Source organism: Alosa sapidissima, chromosome 13 (genome assembly GCF_018492685.1).
Source record: "Alosa sapidissima isolate fAloSap1 chromosome 13, fAloSap1.pri, whole genome shotgun sequence".
Lineage (NCBI taxonomy): Eukaryota > Metazoa > Chordata > Actinopteri > Clupeiformes > Clupeidae > Alosa > Alosa sapidissima.
Window position 1 is genome coordinate 13,884,702 of NC_055969.1, and position 25,744 is coordinate 13,910,445.

At 47.3% G+C, this 25,744-nt stretch overlaps 1 protein-coding gene and 1 long non-coding RNA gene across 4 annotated transcripts; both read left to right on the top strand.

The window, feature by feature from the left end:
- The first annotated feature begins 4,593 nt into the window (after positions 1 to 4,593).
- On the top strand, positions 4,594 to 5,550 carry LOC121681018 (myosin heavy chain, fast skeletal muscle-like). The gene is made up of 3 exons (XM_042060631.1): positions 4,594 to 4,671; positions 4,760 to 5,055; positions 5,156 to 5,550. The coding sequence occupies exons 2-3, from the start codon at positions 4,842 to 4,844 to the stop codon at positions 5,287 to 5,289; spliced, it is 348 nt and encodes a 115-aa protein (XP_041916565.1). The 5' UTR covers positions 4,594 to 4,671; positions 4,760 to 4,841; the 3' UTR covers positions 5,290 to 5,550.
- Positions 5,551 to 5,557: 7 nt separating this feature from the next.
- LOC121681019 lies at positions 5,558 to 25,503 on the top strand. Of its 3 annotated transcripts, none has more exons than XR_006021919.1 (4): positions 5,558 to 6,004; positions 23,084 to 23,247; positions 24,864 to 24,930; positions 25,197 to 25,267. It is a non-coding gene; the product is annotated as an uncharacterized LOC121681019 (long non-coding RNA). The 3 variants fall into 3 exon arrangements; XR_006021917.1 differs by lacking the exon at positions 25,197 to 25,267 and adding an exon at positions 25,370 to 25,503 and having other exon boundaries at positions 5,559 to 6,004; XR_006021918.1 differs by lacking the exons at positions 5,558 to 6,004; positions 25,197 to 25,267 and adding exons at positions 22,775 to 23,000; positions 25,370 to 25,503.
- Positions 25,504 to 25,744: the final 241 nt, after the last annotated feature.

Genomic DNA, 25,744 nt, shown 5'->3' on the forward strand with positions numbered 1-25,744 from the left:
GACTGCACCCTTCACAAACCGTAAAATAAAGTTTATTAGTTTTACAGTTGACTACAGTTGACAGTTCACCATCAGTCCACACAAACCATTCTGGTTTCCTTGCACTAGCCATTTCGTCGTAGCCTATTCTGTCTATTTGTAAAGCACAAGTTTTGGTCAATTTCTGTAAAGAAACAGTGCCACCTATAGGCCTGGGGTATGAAGTAACGTGTTGAGTCGTGTTGAGATGGATCCGTTTGGACGCAAATATTCTTGATACGGTTCCAGGGAAGACGGAGGAAAAAAAGATTGGTTTGGTACGTGTGGACTAGGCCTTAGCTCCTTCAGTAATGAGCTGTAGGGTAGAATCATGTTGGCCCCATGCTGAGAGCATCCAATAAAAAAGATTAGACAGAATAACATACATTAGTCAATGATGTTACAAGTTGTGAATCTAGTCAACAATTAATTAAAAGTTAAAATGTACATGTTATGTTACAGTAGCCTAATGGGCTCTCACTTGTATGATACTGTATGCTATGCACCATCGCTGGGAAAAAAACATCTTGCTAATTTAATGCCAGAACACCATGCTACACTCAAACACCGTTGAGTCAATGCAGACAAGGTGTTCAAGCTCTTACTATAATTATAAATTCCTTCAAGCACACCATTTCAAGCACACCATTTCCATGAAACTCCTAAAATCATGACAAAATCTCACTCAAAGTCAACCTCCATCTCATATTGCTCATCCGCTTTCTGCTTCATTGCACTTTGTATGTCAATAAATTAGCAAATATATTGCATATACAGTGTATGTTGGGACTGGGCCTCACACAGACACAGCCTAATATAACCCATGGCTATATAGATAGGGCCTATACATATTTATATTTAATAGGGCAAGATTCCTGTTACAGTTGCTCTCAGTCAATTCCAAGCATTTCTCAAATCATCCTTAACATTTTCAAAACAGTAATTGCATTTCTCAGATAATTAGTGCAAACCGTACTACATGTAAATAAGGGATTACCTGTCTCGAAAGTAAATAGACATTCTTACATTATTAATGTATTTCTTTTGTAATGGTGTGTAACCAACAAAGTCAAAATACGAAATATTCAATAATGTTGCCTTTCACAATTCAATATTGTTTTCCCTTTTTCACTGCCATGTATCATACCAGAATATTCAGAGTCTTTTGACTAGTCTGATCCATATTAATAATACTGATCCTGATACGTATTGTATTGGCTTGGTGCCCCCCTTTTGTCTCTTCAGCATCACCCTTGTACACATTTTCAAGTTTGCCAGTTGTTGCCAGTTATTGCCAATTTACAATCACATCCAAACGTCATCATTGTGACAATAAGACAATACTGACATATGATTTCATGAATGGATGGTATTAGCCTAAATCAGTTCCGAGGTGACCGTAGGCTATCCAGTAAATTCTATAGAGCTGTAGACCCTTCAAAGTAATTGGTGTATTATTCATTGTAATAAATATGACAGAATGATTTATTGAAATGTTTCAAGTATGGGGTTGGAAGAAAGCTGAACATATTTGAAAAGTCGCCAGGAGAAACCCTCAGCACACTCTTATAAATAATGTCCCACAGTGAAGGAAGCATACTTAAGTAATATGTTTAACGTTTAAGTTGTTTGTCATTAAAGACAGGTTTGTTGACTTCTTCTTAAATTAGCATTTTTATTGCATTTAGTGTCAATATGTCAAACATTGCAAGTTATAGTTAACTTTATCTGATATCATTTATTTACTTAGGCTATTTATTTTTGAGGTCTATTATGAATTATTTACATTATTTACATTATTTATTATTATTATTCTGGTCTGTTAATTATATTGGTATTGTTAAGCTATTTGATGTTACTACAAACAATTGTAATGTTAATATAATATTTATTGATGATGTCATTGTAAGTCATTTTGGACAAAAGGGTCTGCTAAATACCATGAACATCAGCATACTAATTTGATATTTTATTACCATAGATATTTCATATTTGCATCGCAATAGTCTACTGATTTGAGTAAAACAGACCCATACATCACTGTCAATTGGTAGATTGATACAGACCCATGTACAGTAGATGTTATGAGGCTTAGCAAACAGATTCTGCAGTTTATTTCACTTCTTTTTCAGTGATGAAGAGTGTCCATTAAAAGGCCATTTAAGACTATTTTAAGTGTCTGAACTAATTATGGTCATGAGAGGAGACCATTAGATATATGCTCATATAACCAAAAAATATCAGTATGAGAGCAAATCAGATACTTATTTCCAACAGACTGATTTAGGCTACTCAGCATATTGATGATAAATCAATTCCTATCTGAATTTAGGTGCAGACAATGGGCCTTTAACATTTCAGGACATAACTGGGTTTTATACTAATTGCACTGGACCTAATACAATTTCAGTCCTCTTTACAGATGACCCTTTTAATATTTGATTGATTTAACAATGTTTTAACAATCTGACATCACTAGTTATACCCATAGACAGTAAAAGATATGGACAGAGTCATCACGTAGATGTCAGTCAAGACGGGTGAAGCAAATTTCAACTGTTTCCTATTGGTCGACAAGGCTTTCTGCGCAGGCTCAGGGGACATAGATGTAACATAGGCACATAGTCTGACTCGTGTAACTCTTGTGATAGCTGCACTGAGAGATTGGGTTAATGTAGCCATACTTCGTTACCACCACGTCTGCATTTAATTTTCTTAAATGTCCTAGTTGTTCGTAGATAAATGTGATTTTATATAAACAGCACTCGCCACATTCATAGCCTACTGTCAATCCATCAAAACTTTGCTGAAATGTTGTGGTCCGATGCTTTCGTTGTTATCCAGAGAATACTGTTATTTTGCTTGTTATTTTGCTCCTGTGCGACGCTTTCACCCGCTCTGGTCGCATGCTCATTACGTAAATTACGTCACGTTAGCATTGATTTCAGAAAAAAGTTTATTACTCAGCCGGTAAGTCAGTTACGAGGTTATGACGCCAATCACACAATGTTGTATTACTCCGAAAATAGAAAAAGTTCATATAAAAGCTTAAAACGCTTCAGCTGTAACGTTATTTTATGTCGAAGTGGTGCCAAAATGAATGGAATGACTAGGTGGAACTGGTCTACTATTTAGCCTCAGATCCGCCATAATGTCTACACTCTCCGAATGTTCGCCTGCCCCCTTGGTTATACAAATAGTGCACTGTTTTATTTGTGTGTATGGACCTCATATTGGTCAACGGAAGGGAAACTATTTCTCCTTTTTTTGTCAAATAAGTGTTTATTAATTGACACTGACATTATTGCTTGTTGCCCTTTATGTACAATCCGTGTGTTTTATATAAATGCAGTAACCTACAGTAATCTGCAACCATGAGCGGGGACGCGGATATGGCCGTGTATGGCAAGGCCGCTTTCTACCTCCATAAGCCTGAGAAGGAGAGAATTAAGACCCAAAACAAGCCCTTTGATGCAAAGGCTGCTTGCTATGTGTCTGACAAGATGGATCTGTACCTTAAGGCTACAATGAAGAGCAGAGACGGTGGCAAAGTCACTGTTGAAGTGCTTGATATCAAGGAGGTACAGTATACTATCAGTGGTTTTTAGCCCAGTTGAAACACAAAGTATAGTTGATTGTTATATTAAATGTTGGCACATAATAATGTGTTTGCATTTACTTCAGGAAAGGACTGTGAAGGAGGATGATGTCTGCCCTGAGACTCATAGCTTCACAGCTTCCCCAGGAATACTTTCTAATTCGGATAAAACTTGCGCGATAGCTACACTCATCTCATCTGTGGATGCCGCCATGTTGTTTGTTGCATCACACCTAATCCCACCTCAAAACCAATGCTGATTGGCCGTTCATTTGGCGAATGGCTCCAAATTTTCTCTATCGGAAAGATGCCAGACTGATCTGCGAGTGGTAAACTGAAGTTTGCAAGATCAGGATGGTCTCACGAGGCTACGTTTTTTTCCCCCTCATTTGAACTTTCTCCCACATTTACAAATTGTAAACATTTATTGGCACTGTAAAGGATCTCTGGTCATGAAGATGTTTCTCATCAAGACTTCCATTTTGAAGATCTGCACAGCATAACACAAATGTTTCTTCCACTATGAGGAATTACAACTCCCGTTTTGTAAGTTGAATTCTCATCAATACTCTTCAGTAGTCTGTCTATAGAGACTGGATATGAGTCTGATTTTTCTTTTTTTCATTTTTACTATGGGATATTATGTAATCTCATAGAGTGTAAATTCATCAGAATTGGAAAACTGGCTAGTGCTGATATTGAGACATGTAAGTATATTAAATCATTTGAGTTTATTAATGTGTATGGCTGCCTATAATTGTTTAATAAAACTAACAATTTTCTTTCTAAACAGACCTGCTGGAGAAGTCTAGAGTTACATTCCAGCTGAGAGAGCCTACCACATCTTCTACCAGATGATGGCCAACCACATGCCTGAGCTGGCTGGTAAAGTTCATAGTTTCAATTGCAAGTCTGCCAACATTAATATGATTAGTCATTCACAAAATAAACAAATTGTGCTCTTTTTTCATTCTACAGAAATGTCATTTAAATTCAATTCCCTCATTAAAACCAACCCCTAAGACTTCCCCATCATGTGCAGTCAGGATCGGAAAGTAGGTTTCATTTAGTTATTTACCTTAAACATGTTATTTTTGTGGTATCTTTTATTATACAGAGCCAATTCCTTTTTTTTTTCAAAAGTGGCCAATGAGCATCTTCTCATTCCTGGAAGAGGAGTGCATGTTCCCCAAGGCCTCTGACACCACTTTCAAGAACAAGCTGTATGACCAGCATCTTGGCAAAAAAAAAGGCCTTTGAGAAGCCCAAGCCTGCCAAAGGCAAGACTGAGGCCCACTTCTCCCTGGTGCACACTGTGGACTACAACATTACTGGCTGGCTGAACAAGAACAAGGATCCACTGAATGAGTCTGTGGTGCAGCTGTACCAGAAGTCATCCGTGAAACTGCTGCCAGTCCTGTACCCACCTGCCGTTGAGGGTAACCAAATCAACATCAAGTTTAAAAGCTAATGAAGAAATATCCATTGTATTATTTTTTATGTATGCAATTGCTGAATTCACCATTTGTGTGTCAACAGAGAGTGATGGTGGTAAGAAGAAGGGTGGCTCCATGATGACTGTGTCCTCACTGTTGTTTCTTGGTGTTTTATGCCCCCAACGTTGTCTTCAAGGCAGCGCTGCCTGGAAGGCACTAGGGTTAGGCATGGGTTAAGGTTAGGCTCCAGGTTAAATAACATGTAGGTCGTCAGTACAATCCAACTTATCCGAGAGTGTAGTCTGAACAGCCCGTGGAGGACGAAGTAACCGGGCTGCGTAGAACAACAATTGTCTGATAAAGCGGCGAGAAGAGATAAGAGGAAAACTGGCATGTGACAGACAAGAGCTGATATAATCTCGGTGACGTGAAGCTTTTGGTATACAACTCTCGGTCTGTGGCTTGCGCAACAGAGATATATCCACTACGAAGAGACTGCCCTGGTGGTCAGGTAGCCTGCATACTAGCCAGCGGTCTGTTTACTCCTGAGAGCAGAAGTAGGAAGCGTAAGAGTCTGAACTGGAAGTGGTGAGCGTAAGAGCCTGAACTCCGGCGCACAGCATACGCCATTACCAAACGTTGCTGATTGGTTAAGGGAACTCCAATGATTTTAAACCTCAAAATAAGCATCCGCCCATTACGGAGACAGATTATTATTACATTGTTCCAGACTGTATGACGAAGAGAAACATAGTCACAGGCGGTAAGGACCAGGCTACAAATCTTCCAGAGGGCTGAAAATATTTTATTTTTTTATTGTCCTGCATAGGAGATCTCAGACCTGACTGAACAGCTGGGTGAGACTGGAAAGAGCATTTATGAGCTGGAGAAGGCCAAGAAGGCTGTTGAGACTGAGAAGCTCGAGATCCAGACTGCCTTGGAAGAGGCTAAGGTAAACCAAATCCAACAGAATAGAATAATTATACATAGCATAAGAACCTCTAAGAACCTTTGTGTCCAGCTAGTGCTGAACCGGCCCAAGGGAGAGGTTGACATGAAGCAGGAGCAGATCAAGAGGAACAGCCAGAGGGTGATTGACAGAGGCGGACAGAGTACACAGCCTTATTACTTGAGTAAAAGTACAGATACTCAAGTACAAGTAAAAGTACAACAGTCAGATGTCTACTTAAGTAAAAGTACTAAAGTACTTGTTTTTAAAAGTACTCGAGTATCAATAGTACAAGAGTAGCCTGCATTTTCTAAATATTGCATTACTACTGCCACAGTGCTTACATTTACAGAAACGTCCTACATGGAGTTATGTAAAATGTTCATGTTAATACCTTGGAGAATGTAAAAGGAATTTTCATCTTTTTACCATGTTGCCAGGGATGGGCAGTATTTCTAATACATGTATTTAAAATAAGTATTTCAAATACAAAATACTATTTTGTAATTGAAACACTTGAAGCGAAAATTATCATTAACTTGTTCAGAAAATTGAAATAGTCTGGCGAGGTGGGGCCACAGGTTGGCACATTCCCGGGATGGACCTGCTGTACTCAAGTAAATGTACTCCGTTACTGTCCGGCTCTGGTGATTGGATCCATGCAGAGCACCCTGAACTCTGAGGTCAACAGCAGGAATGATGCCATGAGAATCAAGAAGAAGATGGAGGGAGACCTCAATGAGATGGAGATTCAGCTGAGCTATTCTGGAGGTTCCTACCGAGATTTGAAAGGATTCAACAAGGAAAGCAGTTCCGTCCCGGGTGAAACAGACTTCTCCAGTGCAGTTCTCCGGGCCCAAAAAAGGTAAGCACTTTTGCTTATTATTAGGGAGAACTGTACTGTGGGAGTCGGTGGGTAGGCCGGGAAGGAATGCTAACCTGAATCCTCAAAAGAATAGTGGAGACACCAGACAGAGATTGGGTTGTACTGTTGGTCTTAAAAAAGCGTTTTGTAATTTTGTGAACCGGTTAAAATAGTTTTCAAGGAGAAAACTGAGTTAAATGGCCATGTAATAATTTCCAAGGAGGAAATCTAGTTTTCAAGGAGAAAACTAAAATAGTGTTTTAATTTCCAAGGAGGAAATCTAGTTTTCAAGGAGAAAACTAAAATAGTATTTTGTGTGAAGGGAGCACGGGCTGCCCTAAAATATATGTGTGCTTCAGAGAAAAGGAACAGGTTAATAGGTAAAAACTGCAATATTAACTGTAAGTTGAACGTGTGAAACTGTCCTGAGCAAAGAGTGATGAACAAAATACATTTTATTATAATCTGCTGTTGTTTCTGTAAAAACTGAGTGTGCGCCGTTGTGTTTTCTTTTGACCACCTGGGCATGGGCCCACAATAGATGCAAGACAAGCGCACATACAAATTTGAGGTAGAAGAGTTCGGCGAGGGAAGGAGGATCGCCACGCTAACAGACGGACGTCAAACTCACATAATAGAAGTTGCGGCTGCAATATTCATAAGAGAGTTGCACAGCAACCATAGCCTGGACATAAGGAGATTGTTACAGTTGTTGGAGGTTTTTGCAGATGCCCCCCCCGAGCCCTCTGTTAGAGTAACAATATTGCCCAAGATTAGGATTGTGAGAGACCATAGGCCAGAGACCCTAGGACAAGTCCTCTACCGCTTTGAAATTTCTGATGATTCAGGTAAGGAAGAACCAGACACAGACTCCCCAGAAGAGTTCACTCCAAACAGTAGTGTGAGAGAGGAAGAGGCAGACATTGAGCCAGGGGAAGAAAGTGCCCCACCAGAGACAGGATACAGCAGCCTAGGGTCAGAGGAAGAGGGGCACCAGGAGTCAGGTCAAGGGGGTCTAGTGAGAGCTCCAACTCCCTATCCAGGCAACACCGTATCCCACCAGCTGATTCGCAGCCCATTCCGTATAGTTAACAGTCCAGCCACCCCCCGATATAGCTCACCGCCCTCTACAAGTTATAGCCCAACCAACCCCCGGTCCAACTCAAGCTACAGTCCAACCGTGCCCCAGCAGGAGGAGATTCACGGCCCGACTGAGCCCCAGCCAGTGCGGGATATAGAACAGGCGCTGAAAGAGATAGTTGGCAGAGATAGAGGGAGGCTGGCCGATTTTATGAGAGAGTCTTTATCAGTGTCAGTATTCTGGAACAAGGAAGGGAGCACTAGGGATAAATATTCAGTTCATGTTGACCACCGTGACAAGTACGGAGGAACCCACTCAAGACTAGGCACCAGCGTGGCACCATTGGCACTGCAGACAGTGATAGAACAGGTAGGAAAGTTTGTGGGAGTGAACACAAGGCCAGTGGTCGACCAGCTCTTTGCCCCACCTGAGGGAAGGAAGCGCAAGTTTGAGAGGGATTCCCCAGCTGCTAGGAGAAAAAGGACAAATAGAGATTATAGATAGAAAGCTGGTGAAAGGGGAGGCACTACTGCAGGGCCTCCATAGCAACTGCTTGAACTGAATAAACCCCACGGTAACGGCTTAGCAAAAACTTGTAATCCGCTAACTTTGCTTAAATTGAAAGTGTTGTACCTGCTTCAATAAAATAAAGAGAAAATAAAGTCAATGAACGTACTTTGTAAAAAGAAAAATAAAAGGTTAAAAGATAATTTTGAGTGAAAAGGTATTATTGAAAAGAAAGATAAGGACTCAAAGCCCCCACTGATACAATAACGTTGGTAAAATAGGAAGGATAGTTATAATATTAAGATAAAAGCAGGGACTAGAGAAAATAAGCAGAGTAACGCCCACAAATAGCGAATGAACTTAGAAAGTAAGTGGCACATCACTTTCATTCGGCTACAAGATAATAAGTGGTGCATATTTACAAGAAACCGAGAGGGTCTCGTGAACGGAGCATATCGGTGCCACAGTTACACAGAGTTACTAGAAAAAATAGAATATCTGATAGGGAAAGCTTACCCGTTAGAGTTAGGGACACCTATGGACACAAGGAGCGACGATAGCGATACATCGGATTAACAAAGCACAGAAGCCTATCAAGCAGGTCCAGGAGAAACGTTGAAAGTATATGGAACAGGGACAGCAGAACGTGCTCTGGGCCATAGACATCGTTGAATACGACGAACACGACTGGGAGACGAGCGTTAGAGACGGAGAGGGCCGAGAATACGTAGGATACGTGGGTGAGGTCCCCTTTGAGTGCAAATTCCCGTATAGGTGCCAAAATCGAGACGATATAGACCTAAAAGCGACGCTTGCGTTGTTGAGTAAACTAACCCCTAATAACCTGCCAGTAAGGAAGCAGGAGGAACCACAGCCCCAAGCAGCCGGAAGTAAAGGAGAGGCTACATCGGGTGACCTGAAGATAAAAGAGAAGTGGACAATAAGAATCTCCGAGCACGGGAGTAACGGGTGGAGCATAAGCGCAGTGAACGATAAAGAAAAAGCATTTGAAGAAAGGAGAGGCAAACTGAATACGGTCTTCCAGGAGTGGGGCGACGTACAGAACTCTATACTATACTTGGTGAGCGACCTACGACTGGACTGGGAGGAAAAAGACCAGAACAGATACAGAAGGGAGAGGAAAAGACAATACGAAAAGGATTGTCGCCTGTTCTGCACTGACCGGGAGGACATAAACGAACTAGACTACGGCAAAAATCCCCATTCCACCGAAGACAACGACCTCTAAGAAAAATGGCAACCAGAGTAATGACACCGCTGGAGGAAGTAGTAAGGGAGAATGCCATCGCTGAAAAGGACGTAAAAACCATCAACCACAAGTGGTTCCTAAGATACAAAGGAGACCACACGGCATGGCCAAAAGAAGGGTCACTCAACCCGACAATAATTGCTCAAATGAGGGAAAAAATCATGAACCACAAGGGTTATGACAAAGGCCCACGGAGGCAGGAAAAAAGAGAGAAGGAGTTGAAGACTCTGGAGGCCTTCGCTAAGATATCGGAGAGAAAGAGAAGGCAAAGGGCGGACCAGAATGACACGCCGCCTGAAACGCCCACAACAGAGAAGTGCCCCCAATCGCAGCCCACAGAGAAAGAGCTGGACGCCCCGACCCAAGCAGCAGAGCCAGGAGCTCCGCCCATGGAGGAGATGCGTCCTCCCCCATACAGGGAAAAGGACAAGCTGTACCCAGAGGTGCCGCGAGAAGAGGACAACGTGCGGGAAATAATCCGGCGCCTGGAAGAAAGGGACCCACGGACCCTGGCAATACAAGCACCGGGATATGGGTCACAGGCCCCAACGGTGCACCTGGCAGTACAGGCCCCACTAATGGTGAAGGGGATCACCCTGGAAGGGACCTGCGCGGAGGTGCTGAAAGAAGTAAAGAGAATAAGGTGGGAACAGGCCAACCCCCAGCCGAGACCATCAACCTCCCAACCGGCGTCCGCACAGTCATCGCCACCATCATCCCCCACCAGAGAAACGCTCCCAGAACACCTTCTGGAAAGGACAGAACCAGGTGAAGAAAAAGAGTGGGGTGAGGAAGGAAAAGCTGCAAGGGAATTGGAGGAGCGGGTGGTGAGTGACTACCACACAAGCCTAAGGGGCCACCGGGAAACAGACGAGTCCCCAGTGACCAGCCCCCGAGAGCTCTGTGAGGAGAGCCAGAAGAGGCGTGCAGGTGATCCAGAAGCCGGAGGAAGCAAGCCCCCACGCCTTCTAGGCCAAAGGAAGGAACAAGCCCCTGAGGAGGGAGAAGAGGAACAGAGACAATGGTATGGGAGACTGCGGGACCACCTGAAGACAGCCATGAGAAAGTGGGTAGAGGCCACAGGGGAGGAAGAGAGAGAAGCCCGAGATAGAGAGGCCATGAAAACCCTGGCCTGGGTGAGGTCACAGATGGACCAGGAACCGGTGAAGGAGGGGTGCAGAGAGTCATGGCGGAAGCTCGAGGAATACACCCAGGTGTGCTGGAGGAAAGTGGAAGTAGCCATTAGGCAAGCGGAAGAGAGATACCGAAACAGAAGAAGAGAGGAACAGAGGGTTGAAGATCGGTATGAGGAGAAAATGGAGAGAATGGAAAGGGGTCTGAAGGAGTTGAAAGCCGCTAAAAGGATCGGATCGCAGGAGGTAGAACTGGCCGAAGGGATTATAGAGGAGTTAACAAAGATGGAGAAGTGGGAAGACAAGGGGACAGGCCCAGGAAGCACGCCAGAACATGCCAAATATAAAAGGGATTGCAGGAGCTGCGGCGAAAGCCTGAAAAGAGAAATGACGGAAGTCCTGAAAAGAATGGAGGCCATGGGAGCCCGAGAGAAAGAAGAAGGAAGGCTCAGGGAGGAAGAAATGAAGAAGAAGAGAGGGGCCCGCCGACTAACCTTCGAACTGACCTGCAGTCCAACCACGAAAGCGGAAGAAGATGAGGAAGATACGGACGGGGCAGACAGCCAGGCCGGCTCAGGAGAGGACTATGAGTCAATGGAAGACGAGGAGGTAGGACTGGAAGTCGTGGAACAGTTCCTCACAGAGCAAACTCAGAGAGAACTGCCACAGGGTCCGAGGGGAGAGGACCCCTCAGTGTGTCTCGGCTGCGGAAGGACGTTCAAAGGAGAGAAGGGTGTGAGGGCCCACCAGCGACAAACAGAGGCATGTAGAGGGCGGGCCGGAATACTCCCAGTGATGATCCCACCCAGTGTGCTCGCCACAGGACTGTTTGGAATCAGCAGGATGAAGAAAGGAGTGGAGAAAGGCCTGGACGAGATCAGAAAAGGAGTGCGAAAGGGGCTCGACGAGATCGAAGGGGGAGTCAAGAAAGGCCTAAAGGAAAACAAGAAGGAGCTGGAAAAACTGGAAAAGGAGGGAAAGAAAGAAAGAGAGAGGGCACGGAAAGGAAGAGAAAGAATGGAAGCCATCCCAGAGGAATTGGACGAGGAAGAAACGGTTGTGATGGCACCATTAATAACAAAAAACCAAACGGCCCACTACCAGCCATGGACCCACTCAGATGTGAATGGCCTCATTTCACGGCTCCCTGTCCTGCATGAGGGAGCGGGCAGATGGATAAGTCGGCTAGAATCAGAGACTCAAGGCCGAAACTTGGCCGTAGGAGATATAAAATATCTACTCGGCCTAATATTGGGAAAAGCTGACACAGAGGCTGTACTAGAGAGAGAAAACCTAGGGCGGTTGATGAATCCCAGCAGAGACGCCCTGTGTTTTGATAGCGTCCGGAACAACGTGTGGAAGGCCCTAAGGGCAGCTTACCCCAACCACTACAGCCCCTCAGCCGTCTGGATAGAGAAACTCAAAGACAGCGATAACCCCGCAGCCTTCGTGGAAAGGGCAGCGCAGGAATGGACGATAAGGATGGAACAAAGACCAGAAGACTCAGGTCCCCTCACCATGCAGTTCAGAAGAGCGGTTATGGACGCACTGCCAAGAGAAGTCAGGACGCAGCTAGAAAGCGACTGGCGCCTGGCAGCCATGCCAAAAGAAGAATTTAGACTGGCGGTGGTACACCATGTAACTCTGTACAGACAAGGGAAAGACAAGGAGGAGCAGCAGGAGAAGGAAGCGATAAGGAAGCTGACCCATGTACAGCTCCAGGAGGCAAAGGGGGCAAAGAGGGCAGTTACCCAAGCTCCGGTAATGCCTGCTGCAGCCCCTACCACACAGCCGCAACCACCGGTAGCGCAGCAACCTATGGTGCAACAACCAGTAATGATGCAGCCGCAACCCATGCAGCCCATGGTGCAAGCATGGCAACAAGCGCCGTATGGACCCCCACAACAACAGCAACAGAGACAACAATGGTACCAGCCAAGAGGCAGAGGAGGATTCCGCCAGGGAAGAGGTGGACAAGGCAGAGGAGGCTATGGAAGGGGACAATACCAAGGCCAGCAGAGCCAAGGAAACAGCATTCAATGTTGGATGTGTGGAGGAACAGGACACATCTCCAGGGATTGCCCGACAAAGACCGGAGGCCAGAACAACCAAGGAGGACAGGCAAATCACGGACAAATGCAAGGAGGGAACTATGCTCCCCAACAAGGGAGAGCCCCACAGCAAATGCAACCACCCTCTGGCCCAGTCTCCCCTTACGGGGGAAACTGGAATTGACGAGGCCCAGAAAACCCAGGGGAGGGTCAGTTCCCCGCCCTGACAAGGGGAGCTGACGCAGAACCAATGCTGCAGGTTCTAATCGAGGGCAGGGAAGTCAAATGTTTAGTGGATACAGGGGCAACATATACTTGTCTTCACCCAAAAGATGCCCAACACCTCCCCAGATCTTCAGGAAAGTTTATGAAGACAGTGGGTTTCTCGGGAAAAACGCAGCTAATTCCAATGACGGCTCCAGTATCGATCCAAATAGAAGACAAGGAAATCAGGATACCAGTCTTAATAGCAGAGCACACGCCCGTCAACCTATTGGGACGGGACGCACTGTGCAACCTAAGACTCCAAATTGAGTGTTCCCCAACAGGAGTACAAATAACAGGGCTGGCAACCCAAATGGCCCTAAGGATAAGTGCCCCAACTCAAACTGAGACTCACCAGGTCTACTGGATTGGACAATTGGAGCCAAGCGTAGAGCGAGTAGTCTACAACGAGTACGCTTTCCAAATAAACAGCCTTCATGCTCGGCTAAGGACGCCAAGATGCCCTCTTCACTGTACGATAAAATTCGACCAAACGCCAAGCAAGGAAAGAGAGGAAAGATGGCATAGGGACGTGAGTAAGTGGGGACGCGTCCCACTCGACATACACGCACTGGTGGTGGCCAAGGAAGGAGTGGCCGCTGAGGTGAAATTTGCGAAAGGATGGGATCTAGGCTTGATCTTCGACATGCCCGGAACAAGGCCACACATTACTCTAAGAGTGGCCAGAGGTCACAGAGCAAGAGAGATGGGCCCAGTGATGCTCAAAGCCCTGTGCGTCAAGTGGAAGGACACAGAAAATGATCGACTCCAAACGGCTATCAGTAAAGGAGGAGAGCCAATGTTCAGGATAAAATTGGACAACCCAGTCACCGTGTGGGGAGTCCCACAGGTAATCGAAATCATGGACACAGAACCGCAGGAGAGAGAGGAGATACCCTATGTTGAAGGATGTCCATATGGGAATCAATTTTGCCTCTATCGCCTATTCCCAGGAGCGGGGCGCCGCTGCTGGGACAAAACGAGACATGTACCGTTCAGCAAAGAAGACGCGGAATGGAGCATGTACATGCGACATCTGTCATGGTGCCCAAAGAGAAGGGAAGCACAACCAGCAGTATATCTCCCGGAGAAGGTTTATGACATACCCTACGTCAAAGGATGCCCCTACGGCAACCCATACTGCATGTATGGCCTGCTGGGAGGAGCAGGATATCGATGCTGGGATAAGGAGAACCATGTGCCCATCGACAAGTCCGACCTAGAATGGGAGGAATATAAGAAGTACTACCTAGACGGCGAGGCGGACAAAAAGACAGGGAGGCCGGGACCGACCCCCTGGAAAATGATGATGCTGCAAGAGGCGACAGAAACAGACGCCGAACGAGCAGAGAGAATATTGAGAAAAGTGCCGCCTGCGGTATGGTCACAAGGAGATGGTGACATAGGGCTGGTCAAGTCAGCAAGCCCTGTGGAGTTCAGGCTGAAACCAGGAGCGACGCTGCCTTTCCAGCCACAGTACCCCATTTCAGCAGAGGCAGCTGAGGGGATAAGAGGGACAATTGAAGACCTCCTGGGAGCAGGAGTCTTAGAGGAAGTCCCAAGTGCAAGGTGCAACACACCCATATTTCCCGTGCTGAAGGCAGATGGAGTGCGATGGAGAATGGTCCAGGACCTCAGACCCGTCAACGAGCGCATTGAGGACTATCCGGCGGACGTCCCACATGCTAACGTACTAATGACCAACATCCCGGCAAGTGCAACAACGTTCTCCGCCATTGATCTGGTTCAAGCATTTTTCACAATACGGGTGGCCCCTGCAAGTAGGGAATTTTTTGCATTTAAGTATCAGGGCAAGACGTTCCAGTACACAAGGCTCCCACAAGGGTTTAAGCACTCACCGCACATCTTCAACCAAGCCCTCAAGGAGGACTTAAAGCACATCACATGCCAAAGCACGATTCTGCAGTATGTTGACGACGTCTTGGTATGCTCACCGGACCAGGAAACGTGTGAGAGGGATACGGCCCACGTGCTGACCGTTCTGGCCGAAGGGGGGTACAAAGCATCAAGGAAAAAGCTACAGTTTGCACAGCCCCAGGTGATCTACTTAGGCCGCCGGATCTCACATGGGCACAAGGGCATCGCCCCGGAACACATTGAAGCAATTGCCAAGGCACCGAAGCCAAACACGGTGAAGCAAATGATGTCGTTCATTGGACTCATAGGTTTCAGCAGCGACTGGGTGGAGTGCTATGAACAAAAGATAGCCCCACTACGAGCCATGATCGTGCAGGCTGGAACCAGCCACCTGAGGAATCGTCTCACATGGACAATGGACGGGAACGAGGCGTTTGAACGCATCAAAGGAGAGCTACAGCAAGCACCGGCACTTGCACTGCCGGATTACGGAAGACCCTTCTATCTGTACGTATCGGTCAGGAAGGAAGCAGGAAAAGACGCGTACATGACCGCAATTATGGCACAAACACAGTGCCATGGACGCGGCAAACAAGCCATTGCCTACTACAGCTCAAAGCTGGATGCGGTGGCCCAGGGCTACCCACCATGCTTCCAGGGTCTTGAAGCCGTATATTCGGCTTACGTCAAAGCCTCTAACATCACCATGGGATGGCCAGTGGTGATACACACCAGTCACGCAATAGCACAGTTAGTGGAACAAGGAAAATTCTGTGTAACGCCTCAGAGGCAATTGAGGTACTACAATCTGTCACTCTGCCCAGATGTCACTATAAAGGCGTGTGACACGGCAGGAAACCCGGCGGATCTCATCCCACTTGAATATGAGGGCGAGCCACATGACTGCGTGGCTGATTCAATCGCCTTCTCAAAACTGAGGGAAGACCTGCAGAGCGAGCCCTTAGGACAGGGAATCACCTACTTTGTGGACGGCTCTAGCCATAACTATGACAACAGGACACATGCAGGATTCAGCGTAGTGCAAATGACAGGTTCAGAAACATTTGCGACAATTATGAGTGAGCCATGCACACAACCATGTTCAGCGCAACTAGCTGAATTAAAGGCGCTGACAGCAGCGTGCTCTCTGGCGGAGGGACAGGACGCAACCGTACACACGGACAGCGCCTATGCCCACAATGTCTGCCATGTGCATGGCGCCCAGTGGAAACAGAGAGGGTTCAAGAAATCGGATGGGAGCCCCATCCAGCATCTGGAGCAGATTCAGTTGTTGTTAGCAGCGATGATGCGTCCAAAGACACTGGCAATATGCAAATGCAAAGCACACTGTAAGGGACAGGATTACATTACTCTAGGGAATGCACAGGCAGATGAGGCAGCAAAGGAAGCGGCGTTGGAGGCTAGAAGGTCAAATGCCGCCCCTAAATCTCCACAGGATAACGAACCACATAAAATACTGCTCAACAGGACGGGGCACAGCGTGCCCTGCCCTACAAAATGCCCCTACCCTTACAACACATGTATGTGGTGCTCCCGATGGTGCGATGACGACCACAAGCACCAGATAGATCCCGTCTGTTGCGCGCTATGCCAGAGGGCCAGTTGCCCCGAGTGCGGGGACAAGCCCTGTGAGGCCAGGTACTCGCCAGGCGTAATTGATCGCTTTTTCACGGCAACCGACACAGTAATACAAGCCCCAGTGGTTCGAACCTTGCCTGACGGACGAACGCTTAGAATTGTGGATCCCATGCTCACGCTTAGCGCTATCAAAGACGCACAGAGTGAGGCACCGCGTGCCGAAACACTGCTGTGGGAGGAAAGGGGTGCGTCGAAAGGCAGGAATGGGGTGTGGAGGAGTCATGATGGAAGGGTGGTGGCCCCAAGTAGACTCCTTGATCTCCTCATTCATGATGCGCATGATGTGGATCATTGCGCAAGGGGGGAGGTCAAGCGGCAGATACTTGACAAGGGGTTCTGGGCCCCATACCTTCAAGATCGCATCAATTACGTGCTAAGAAATTGCCACACCTGTGCCACGCACAATTACAGAAACAACATAACAATAGGCATAGGACCACGGCCCCTGGGACACGTGCCACTCCCAGAGGGACCGTTCAAACACCTGGTAATGGACTACATCGACATGGGTCGAACGGTAAACGCGTACAAACACGTGCTGGTGATAATATGCCGCTACTCACGATGGGTAGAAGCCTGTCCAAGCCGAGGGCAGGACGAGAAAACGGTGATTCGATTCCTAGCAAGGGAAGTGATACCCAGATTTGGGATCCCAGAAATAATCAGTAGCGACAATGGCCGAGCGTTTACGGCCAACACGTGGAAAAAGATTGCACAGGCGCTGTGCATCAAGACTCGGTTTGGTTGTGTTTACCACCCGCAGTCCCAGGGGATGGTTGAAAGGGCAAACGGCACGCTGAAAAATAAGATAGCGAAGATCGTCCAAAGCGCACATGACGATCCAAATCTGCCAAACTTAAATTGGGTTGACGCGCTGCCAATCGCGCTGATGAAAATGCGTTGCGAAAAAAATCGAACCACGCATCTGACCCCGCACGAAATGGTGACGGGGCGGGCAATGCCCACACCACGGTTCAGAGGGGATCAGAGGCCTCCGCTGGAAATTCTAGAACAGGAAGTAAGCAGTTACATTAAACAGCTCTCTCAAGTTCACAGGGCAGTTTTCAACGAGCAGAAGAGAAGAGAAAGAGCTCGGGAGCGGAGGACTGAGCCCGGACCGATCCAAGTGGGAGACTGGGTATACCTGAGGGTGTTTAAGAGATCGTGTCTCGACCCCAGGGCAGAGGGGCCCTACCGAGTGACCCAGGCTACCCCCCGGGCGGTAAGAGTGCAAGGATCAGATTTGTGGTATCACCTTAACTCTTGTTACAGGGCGGTGCCACCAGAAGGAGCGAGAGGTCCAGAGGAGGTGGAAAACGATGACGGGGACCAGGGCCCGCCAGGACCCCCACCAGACTCCCCCGGGGAGGATGATGGTGGTGGGGAACAAAGGGGAGGACCAGGTGCGCGTAGGAGTACGAGGCGGAGGATACTGCCGGCTCCTGCTGATGACCCTGGGCGGAATGTACCTAGGGTGCCTGCTGTTTTCCCTCCCCTATCTGTGCCTACAGGTGCTGGCGATGCTGGAACCGAGCCAGGCTCGAGGATGGGAAGGCGACATCCACCTGAAGTGGGAGCCACTCCCGAATCCCAAGTATCCAGACCTGCCACCGCCTCGACCAGCGGTGATCCACCAGCTGACCCCACAGCCCACTCTCGGGCCACGACCACACCCGACCTCACGGGGAGTGACGCCGAAGAGACGCCGAGGTCGGAAGCAGAGGCGCCGCCACCGCCACCACCACACCAGCGAGGGAACGACACCATCGACTTTGGGGACTTCTACGCCGACTGGGATTACCCGTACCCAGCCGACGCCCCCGCCGACGACCAGGCTGAAGCACAGCCATCCGCCGCAGAGATCGCCGAGGCCCTCGACGCGCTCAGGCTACCTGCTGTCCTTACGCCTCCCCCCCGGACACCTCCTCGACAGGGCTCGCAACTTCCTGCAGAGCCTGTGGAAAGGCCGACGGACTCAGGGCACACCACGGGCGGTCCTCACTTCGGGGACAGCCACCCAGGAACCAACCAAGAGACAAGACGGGTACTCCAAGGGATCGGCCTGGACGACTCCCTCGATGTCCACTGGACGGGGGGCTTCGAGGAGGCCATCAATTGGCCCCTCCAGAGATTCCCAGAGGACGACGAAAGCGACGGAGGGGGTACGGACTGCCGCCCCCAATAACACTCTGCGAGGGGACGAAGGGGAGCTGTTCGACGACAGAGCCCTAGACACGAACAATACTCTGTACATAGGGGAATCAGGAGATGGGATGCCCACCCCAGAGTCAGAAGCATCGGGAAGTAACGAATACCTCCCGGTGCTGGACAGTGCAACGACTCAAAGCAAGCTGGACAGTGCAACGACTCAAAGCAAGAATGAGAGCGAAAATGTAAATAGTACAAGCACGCTTCTAGAAAACCCGTCAAGCAAGAATGAGAGCAAAAATGTAAATAGTACAAGCACGCTTCCAGAAAACCTGTCAGAGAACCAGACTGATGGGACTCAGGCCAAAGAAAGAAGGAAGAGATCAACAAGCGCTCTGGAGGCGTGGGAGGACAATTCATGGATGCAATGGGCCAAGTACACAGCAAAGACAGTGAAGCCAGAAGGAGGGTGTTATGTGTGCTCAGCAGTGAGACCCAAGCTGGCCATACTACCAGCGCCAGGAAGTGGAGAAGAGGATGCGGTATATCGAGCGTCGGGAAGACAGTACAAGGAAGACAAGCTGTCTCCCTTTGCATGTCTTGAGCAATTAGGAAGTGAGAAGTTACGTAAGTGGGGGACTGGTATAGGCCCCTCATCTGCAGAACGAAGGGAAGGAAAGGAAGCGCACAAAGTCCAAAAGAATGAGGCGAGATGTGCAAAAGACTACCCAGGCATAGGAGCCAGGGTAGCAAGGAAAACCCACCGCGTTTACGACATACCAGAAGACGTAGAGTTTGAATGTTTTGAAGTACCCCCCTTTGAAGGCATGGTCAAAGGAGGCCCGATGGATGTAGGAGCGTTTGAAGGACGCTGCGCAGCAAAGTGGGTCCACGAATCCAACAACTACTTGTTTCGCCTAGTAGAGAGGAGCGAAAACGGGAAGAGGATTGGAATCGAAGCAAACATCACGATGTTGGGTGTAAACTGGACGGACGAACGGGATGTTCCGCTGGCAGACTTATGGTGGGCCTGTGGAAGACGATGGGGACTGCGAAACACCCTTCCGAAACGCTGGAGGGGAAAGTGTGCAAGGGTCACCCTGGCCCAGCAAACCTACATAGTCCCCTGGTCAGAATGCAACTCAACATTGAACTCGACCGGCCCAGGGCGCAACCAGCAGACACCCGCAGAAGGGAACCTGAGGAGAAGTCGGAGGAACGCCGACGATGGAGTATATATGGACATGTTTGGACAGCCCCACAACGTCCCGAGACAGTTCAAAGCACGAGACGAGGTGCTCGCCGGATTTGAAGCCGCCATCCCCGTCTACGGAGCATCCATAGGCATCGCCAAGAACGTTCAATGGATCAACTACATCCACTACAACGCCCTACGGTTCATGAATGCCACAGTGGAGGCGTTCAGCGCGCTTGATAGAAGGCTGAACGCCACCACAAAAATGGCAATGGAAACCAGGATAGCAGTGGACTGGATACTGGCAAAGGAAGGTGGGGTGTGTGCGATCGTCGGGACAGATTCGTGCTGTACGTACGTCCCAGGTAAAGGCGAGAACATGGATGACTTCACCAACGCGATGAACAGGCTCAAGGCCGTCAACAAGGAGGCCCACGAGAACTCTGGATTGGCACCGACATTTGCGGGACTCCCGGATATTTTTGCCCCCGTAACCAAGTGGCTAACGGACACCTTTGGGTCATGGGGGGGTAAGATTGTAGCATTTCTGGGAAAATTACTGTTTGGAGCAGCCTTAGTGGTAGGAATGTTTTGCTGTATTACTCAATGTTGTGGTAAGGGTTGCTCCAAGGTGGTCGCTAGACAACTAGTGGTCCAAAATATAAGGATGCCCTGGGACGAGGAGGATGCGAGTGAAAGGATCCTTTTAGTACAAACTAGTGTGAGACGAATAATGGAAAGCGAATTCAACGAGGGTTATGTAATGGAGCAGGGGCAGGAGTTTCCTCCCCCGGAGTTTCCCCTCCCGAATATATACGAGTAGGGGTGGGGTCCTGCGAGTCACCCACCTCTACACACACACACTGACGCACACTCACATACACAACACTGACAGGTAATTCACAAGGCATGTGACTGCACGCCCAGGTGACAGAGTCAAAGGGTACTAGAGTCAAGGGGTATTATGGGCTGTGACCTGATACGAATGGGTCGCCTTAAGCGATCTGGATTCAATTTTACATCTTAGCGCTTCGCTATACATAGACGGTAACTTAAGTTTTATGGAGGTGTAGCCCTCCAATGCAAGGCCATCCAAACCTGGATAGATGTAACCAAAGCTTGCTACCAAGAAGTAATCACCTCACCCCAAGTTACCGCGCGTCGGACCTGGCCCGCCTAGTGGTGTGGCAGGTGTGTGGCGCGGTCAGGGCTCGAGGACGGGTACGACCCCATTGGCCAGCAGGGGCAACCTAAGACAGAGCATGGCGGCCCGTCCCCTCGGTGTAGCGCGCCTGCGGCCGGTGTGCTCACCCATTCTCACGCTAGTGTGAATGCCCGGAGGACTCCGGAGGAGAAAGGGGATGACGTTGCGAGTAACGAAGGGGGGTGTAGGGTGACGCATAGAGGCCGGAAAGGGGCCGTATATACCAGTTACTGCTAAAGAAGCCAGTAGGGGATGGGCAAGCGACGAGTAGGATCATGAAGTTGTTATGTAATTCCGATTTGGCACCGATGGCCGTTGCATGAAATTCTTTTATGCTCAAAGTAACTAGCACATTAGCCGCTTTGGGGACAAATCCGTCTCGGGTCCTAGCCATATGTTCATAACAAGGAATTGGTCCTTCTGTCACTTGATCTGGGCGTTCAGGGCTTGCTTACCGATGTTATTTACTCTCGTAAAGGCAATGATGCCAACACATCTACTAGTTATAAGGTTTAAGATTTTACGTGCGCAATAAGGTTTGTAGTAGTAGACACTATTCCCCTGTAACTCGCTCATGTGCACATAGCCTGAGGTGTCATGACAACATACGAGGTTATGACACACTCCTTTGTTTAAATGATGCTTATGCTGCATAGCGAGGCTAATTTAGCCTCGAAGGGGGGAATATGTGGTGATATTATCTAGACACATTTAATAATGACACAGTTAATAATAATGCTTGTGTGTGTACTGGTCTATTAAGGAGACCTTCCATTTAATATGCAAACATTTACTGGCAGTCTGTGCAGCTGTTATGCAAACAATGTACTGGAACATGTAGTCTGCCTGTTATGCAAACATTTACTGGAAGTCATGAGACTGGAACGGTCAAAAGGCTAAGAGTGGCTGGTATGCAAAACATTTACTGGAAGTCAAAGAGTGGAAATAGAAGGGGCTAGCAGAAAAGGACAAGCAGGGACTTCCAGAGAGAGGAAGTGAAACCAGATGTTGAAGTGACACATAGAACCAAATCAAAACGTACCCTGCCTGGCAACAGATTACACATAGAACCTGGACACACATTTCTGCCTAGCAACACACATTTTTTAATGTCTATATGAGGAGGAGTTTCCACCAGTATCTCAAGTCCCAAAACGCTCTGATTGGCTAAAAGGGGCCTGGTGACGTTCCTGGAGATAGGAACGCCTCTCAGGCCCCCGAGAGTATAAAGGAGAGAGCTCAGGCACATTCAGATCAGATCTCATCGGGGTAGCAGCTGCCACTCACCACTCTATTGCCTGACGGTCCAGTCCTGACTCTGTTTGGATTGTATTATCACTGCAATACGGTGAATAAAGGATCAACAGTCTTCAGCTTCTCTCGTCTTGGTGTTCTCCTTCGGGTCTTTGACATCAGAGTGCTAGTTGGATTGGAGGTTTTTGGAAGTGGATAGATTTCCACGACACTATGCTAACTGCCAGGCTGCTGAGGCCCACAAGGAGCTTGTCGATGTGTGTGTGTCGGCCTCCTGCACTCTCAGGTAGAGACGGGTGTTAAAGCAAACTGATTTAATTAAGATTTACAGTACATCATTCAGCTTGTCATTTACTAGAAAACAGAATTCTAGAAAACAAGTCTGCTGAACACCATGAAGGCTGACTTGGTCCAGGTCCAAGGTTAGATTGATGACATTGTCCAGGAGTCTAGAAATGCTGAGGAGAAAGCCAAGAAAGCCATTACTGATGTAAGTGGTGTTTTCTTTTGAAATTGGTTATATTCATACGTAAACATGTAGTTTATGTATTTTAAATCTCATTGTCCTGTTAGGCTGCCATGATGACCGAGGAGCTAAAGAAGGAGCAGGACACCAGTGCTCGAGGATGAAGAAGAACCTGGAGGTCACTGTCAAGGATCTGCAGCGCCGTCTGGATGAGGCCGAGAATCTGGCCATGAAGGGTGGCAAGAAACAGCTCCAGAAACTGGAGTCCAGGGTAGGCAGCTGTGTATGCATATGTACAAATGTGCCAAAAATCTTTCAGTAATAGAGAGTCATGTAATATAATAAACAGGGTTCTCAAGTTTTGAGCTCAACTTGGAGTGAGATTTGGGGGGCGGGCACTCACTCACTCACTAAAATGTTTCGCTTGTGTGTAGAATTGAATAAAGTAAGTGCATTATTTACTAAGATAAGTGCACCATTTATTAAAATAAGTGCGTAAAACTTGCGCACTATGTAGCAAAAGGTGTGCACACATGGGCGGATTATCAGAGGTGAAATGGGCCCCCCAGGCACCGATGTGCACAGATGTGAAATTCAAAAGGTTGGTAACTGAGCTTAGTTAGGTCTGGGTCTGGGGGCATGCTCCCCCAGACCCAGACTTTTTTAAAAATAACCCCTTAAATAACAACTTCTGGTGAGATTTTTGGAAAGAAGCATTAACACTTTGAGACCTTGAATTTGTCATTGTATACATCCTATATCTTGTTTTTGTTTATTTTCCAGGACAGTCTGGGATTTGTACCCATCTTGCATAGCTTATGTCTCTTATGTCAGCCTTTATATCAAGGGGAAACCATTTGTGTTTTTATGTCACCAAGAAGCATGTCAGTAGAAATAACTTTTGATATTTAGTCACTCAGTACATATCTCGTAAATTGGTGAGCCATAGAATATCCTACTGTCAAGATTATTATATTTGAAATGGACAGCAAGTTCATTATTTTTTGTTGCTATTACATTATGATGGTTGGCAGCTCATTGTCTGCAGCAGTCCTGTATCTTTAGAGAAAAAAATATGTGTAGTATACTCGCTCACATTGATAACACTCATTGATAATAAGCTAATTTCATTCATTGCTGACATGGTCCATGGAGGCTCAGGGGTGTCCCGGGACCTGATGAACACGGCGCTAAAAAGCACAAACGAGTGCGAAAGCTGCAGCCGTGACGACAGGGAAAATGCAGGCAGCTACGAGAGTGATAGGTCGTATAAAATGAACGTTGCTGATGTCTGGGTTACACAAAGCTACAACGACACTTCATTATGTTTTCTTAATGTCCGACAGTTTAGTTTAGTTTATAAATAGGAAAATAATTTTGCCATAAAGTAAGCTAGGCCTACAGCGTTACAAGTGTTCGTAGAAAGGCCTGATTTACACACACTGTTAAAGTGCCATAAGTAGGCTGGTTTACCAAAATGACAAACAGTTGAATTCCTGAATAAAAATAATTTTGGTGCAGTTTTGACATCTTAAAAGTGTAACCTCACATAAGCGCACAAACATAACGTGGTTTCAGGGAGGGGATGTCCTATTTTGGAATTTTACCCGGATACAACGAACACTATTTTTTGATTGGATGTCGGTGGCTATTTATGTTTTTGATTTTGCTGGTGAGTGGTGCGCTGGTTCTGAACCCTGCGAGATATCCTCTCGTATCCCTGCGCGTCCTCTAATAATTCTGCAGATACCTTGACATCCCTAGTAATATTTCTGCGTGAGAAATGCAAGGTGTGGCGTGTGAGCGTGTGAACTTGTTGAATTGCGTGTGTCTCACGCCCATTGCGTGAGACTTGAGAACCCTGATGTAAATAATCTCCACATTAAGGTTTGTGAGCTGGAAGGCGAGCTTGAGACTGAACAGAGACTTGGTGTTCATGCTGTTAAGGGAGTCTGTAAGTACGAGAGGACGGTGAAGGATCTTACCTACCTGGGGTGCGTTTCCCAAAACCATAGTTGCTAACCTGCAACTTAGTTGGTTGGCAATGGGAAATTGCATTGCAACCAACAAAGTTACTAACTTAGTTAGCAACTATGGTTTTGGGAAACCCGCCCCAGGTACAGACATCTTTCTTCTCTCTCTCAAACAATAACATACTCTTAAGAGGAGAAAAGAAGGTGTGATACATTTATTATTGTTTATACATACAGTTATTTTCAGACTGAGAAGGACAAGAAGAATGTTGCCAGACTTCAGGATCTGGTTGACAAGCTGCAGCTAAAGACTGCCAAAGACTGACAAAACTTGACCTTTTAGTATTAAAAAATCACCATGTTTGATTTGTTTTAAAACTGAATGTTCCCATATTCAACCCACACATTTTCTTCACACAGGAGTAACAAGCTAACACCCACCTGGCCAAGTGCAGGAAGGTGCAGCATGAGCTGGAGGAGGCTGAGGAGCGTGCTGATATTGGTGAGGTTGTCCCATGTCAACAAGCACAGGGCCAAGAGCCGTGATGGTGGAAAGGTGCCGGGCCGGTGCCTTATCTCGAACCAGTTCTGCGCATTCTGACCAGAAATGTCGGGCTGGTTCTCAAAAGCTGGCACCGGCACGGCTCCGTGAAGTTGTTGGTCCCGAAGTCGGGCACTACAAACATCATAGAGGTTGTAGACTGAGCTACCCCTACAGCAAGAAGGATTCCCGTCGCCATTTGTTTTCTCCCCCAGCATATAGGCTAGTTAGTTTCTATCATGACTGATAACGAG

Bases quoted from the DNA above. Each gene is read 5' to 3' on its own strand.
- LOC121681018 (XM_042060631.1), top strand. From the start codon at position 4,842: ATGACCAGCATCTTGGCAAAAAAAAAGGCCTTTGAGAAGCCCAAGCCT. The intron at 5,056-5,155 runs GTAACCAAATCA...GTGTGTCAACAG, and splicing joins GTACCCACCTGCCGTTGAGG to AGAGTGATGGTGGTAAGAAG.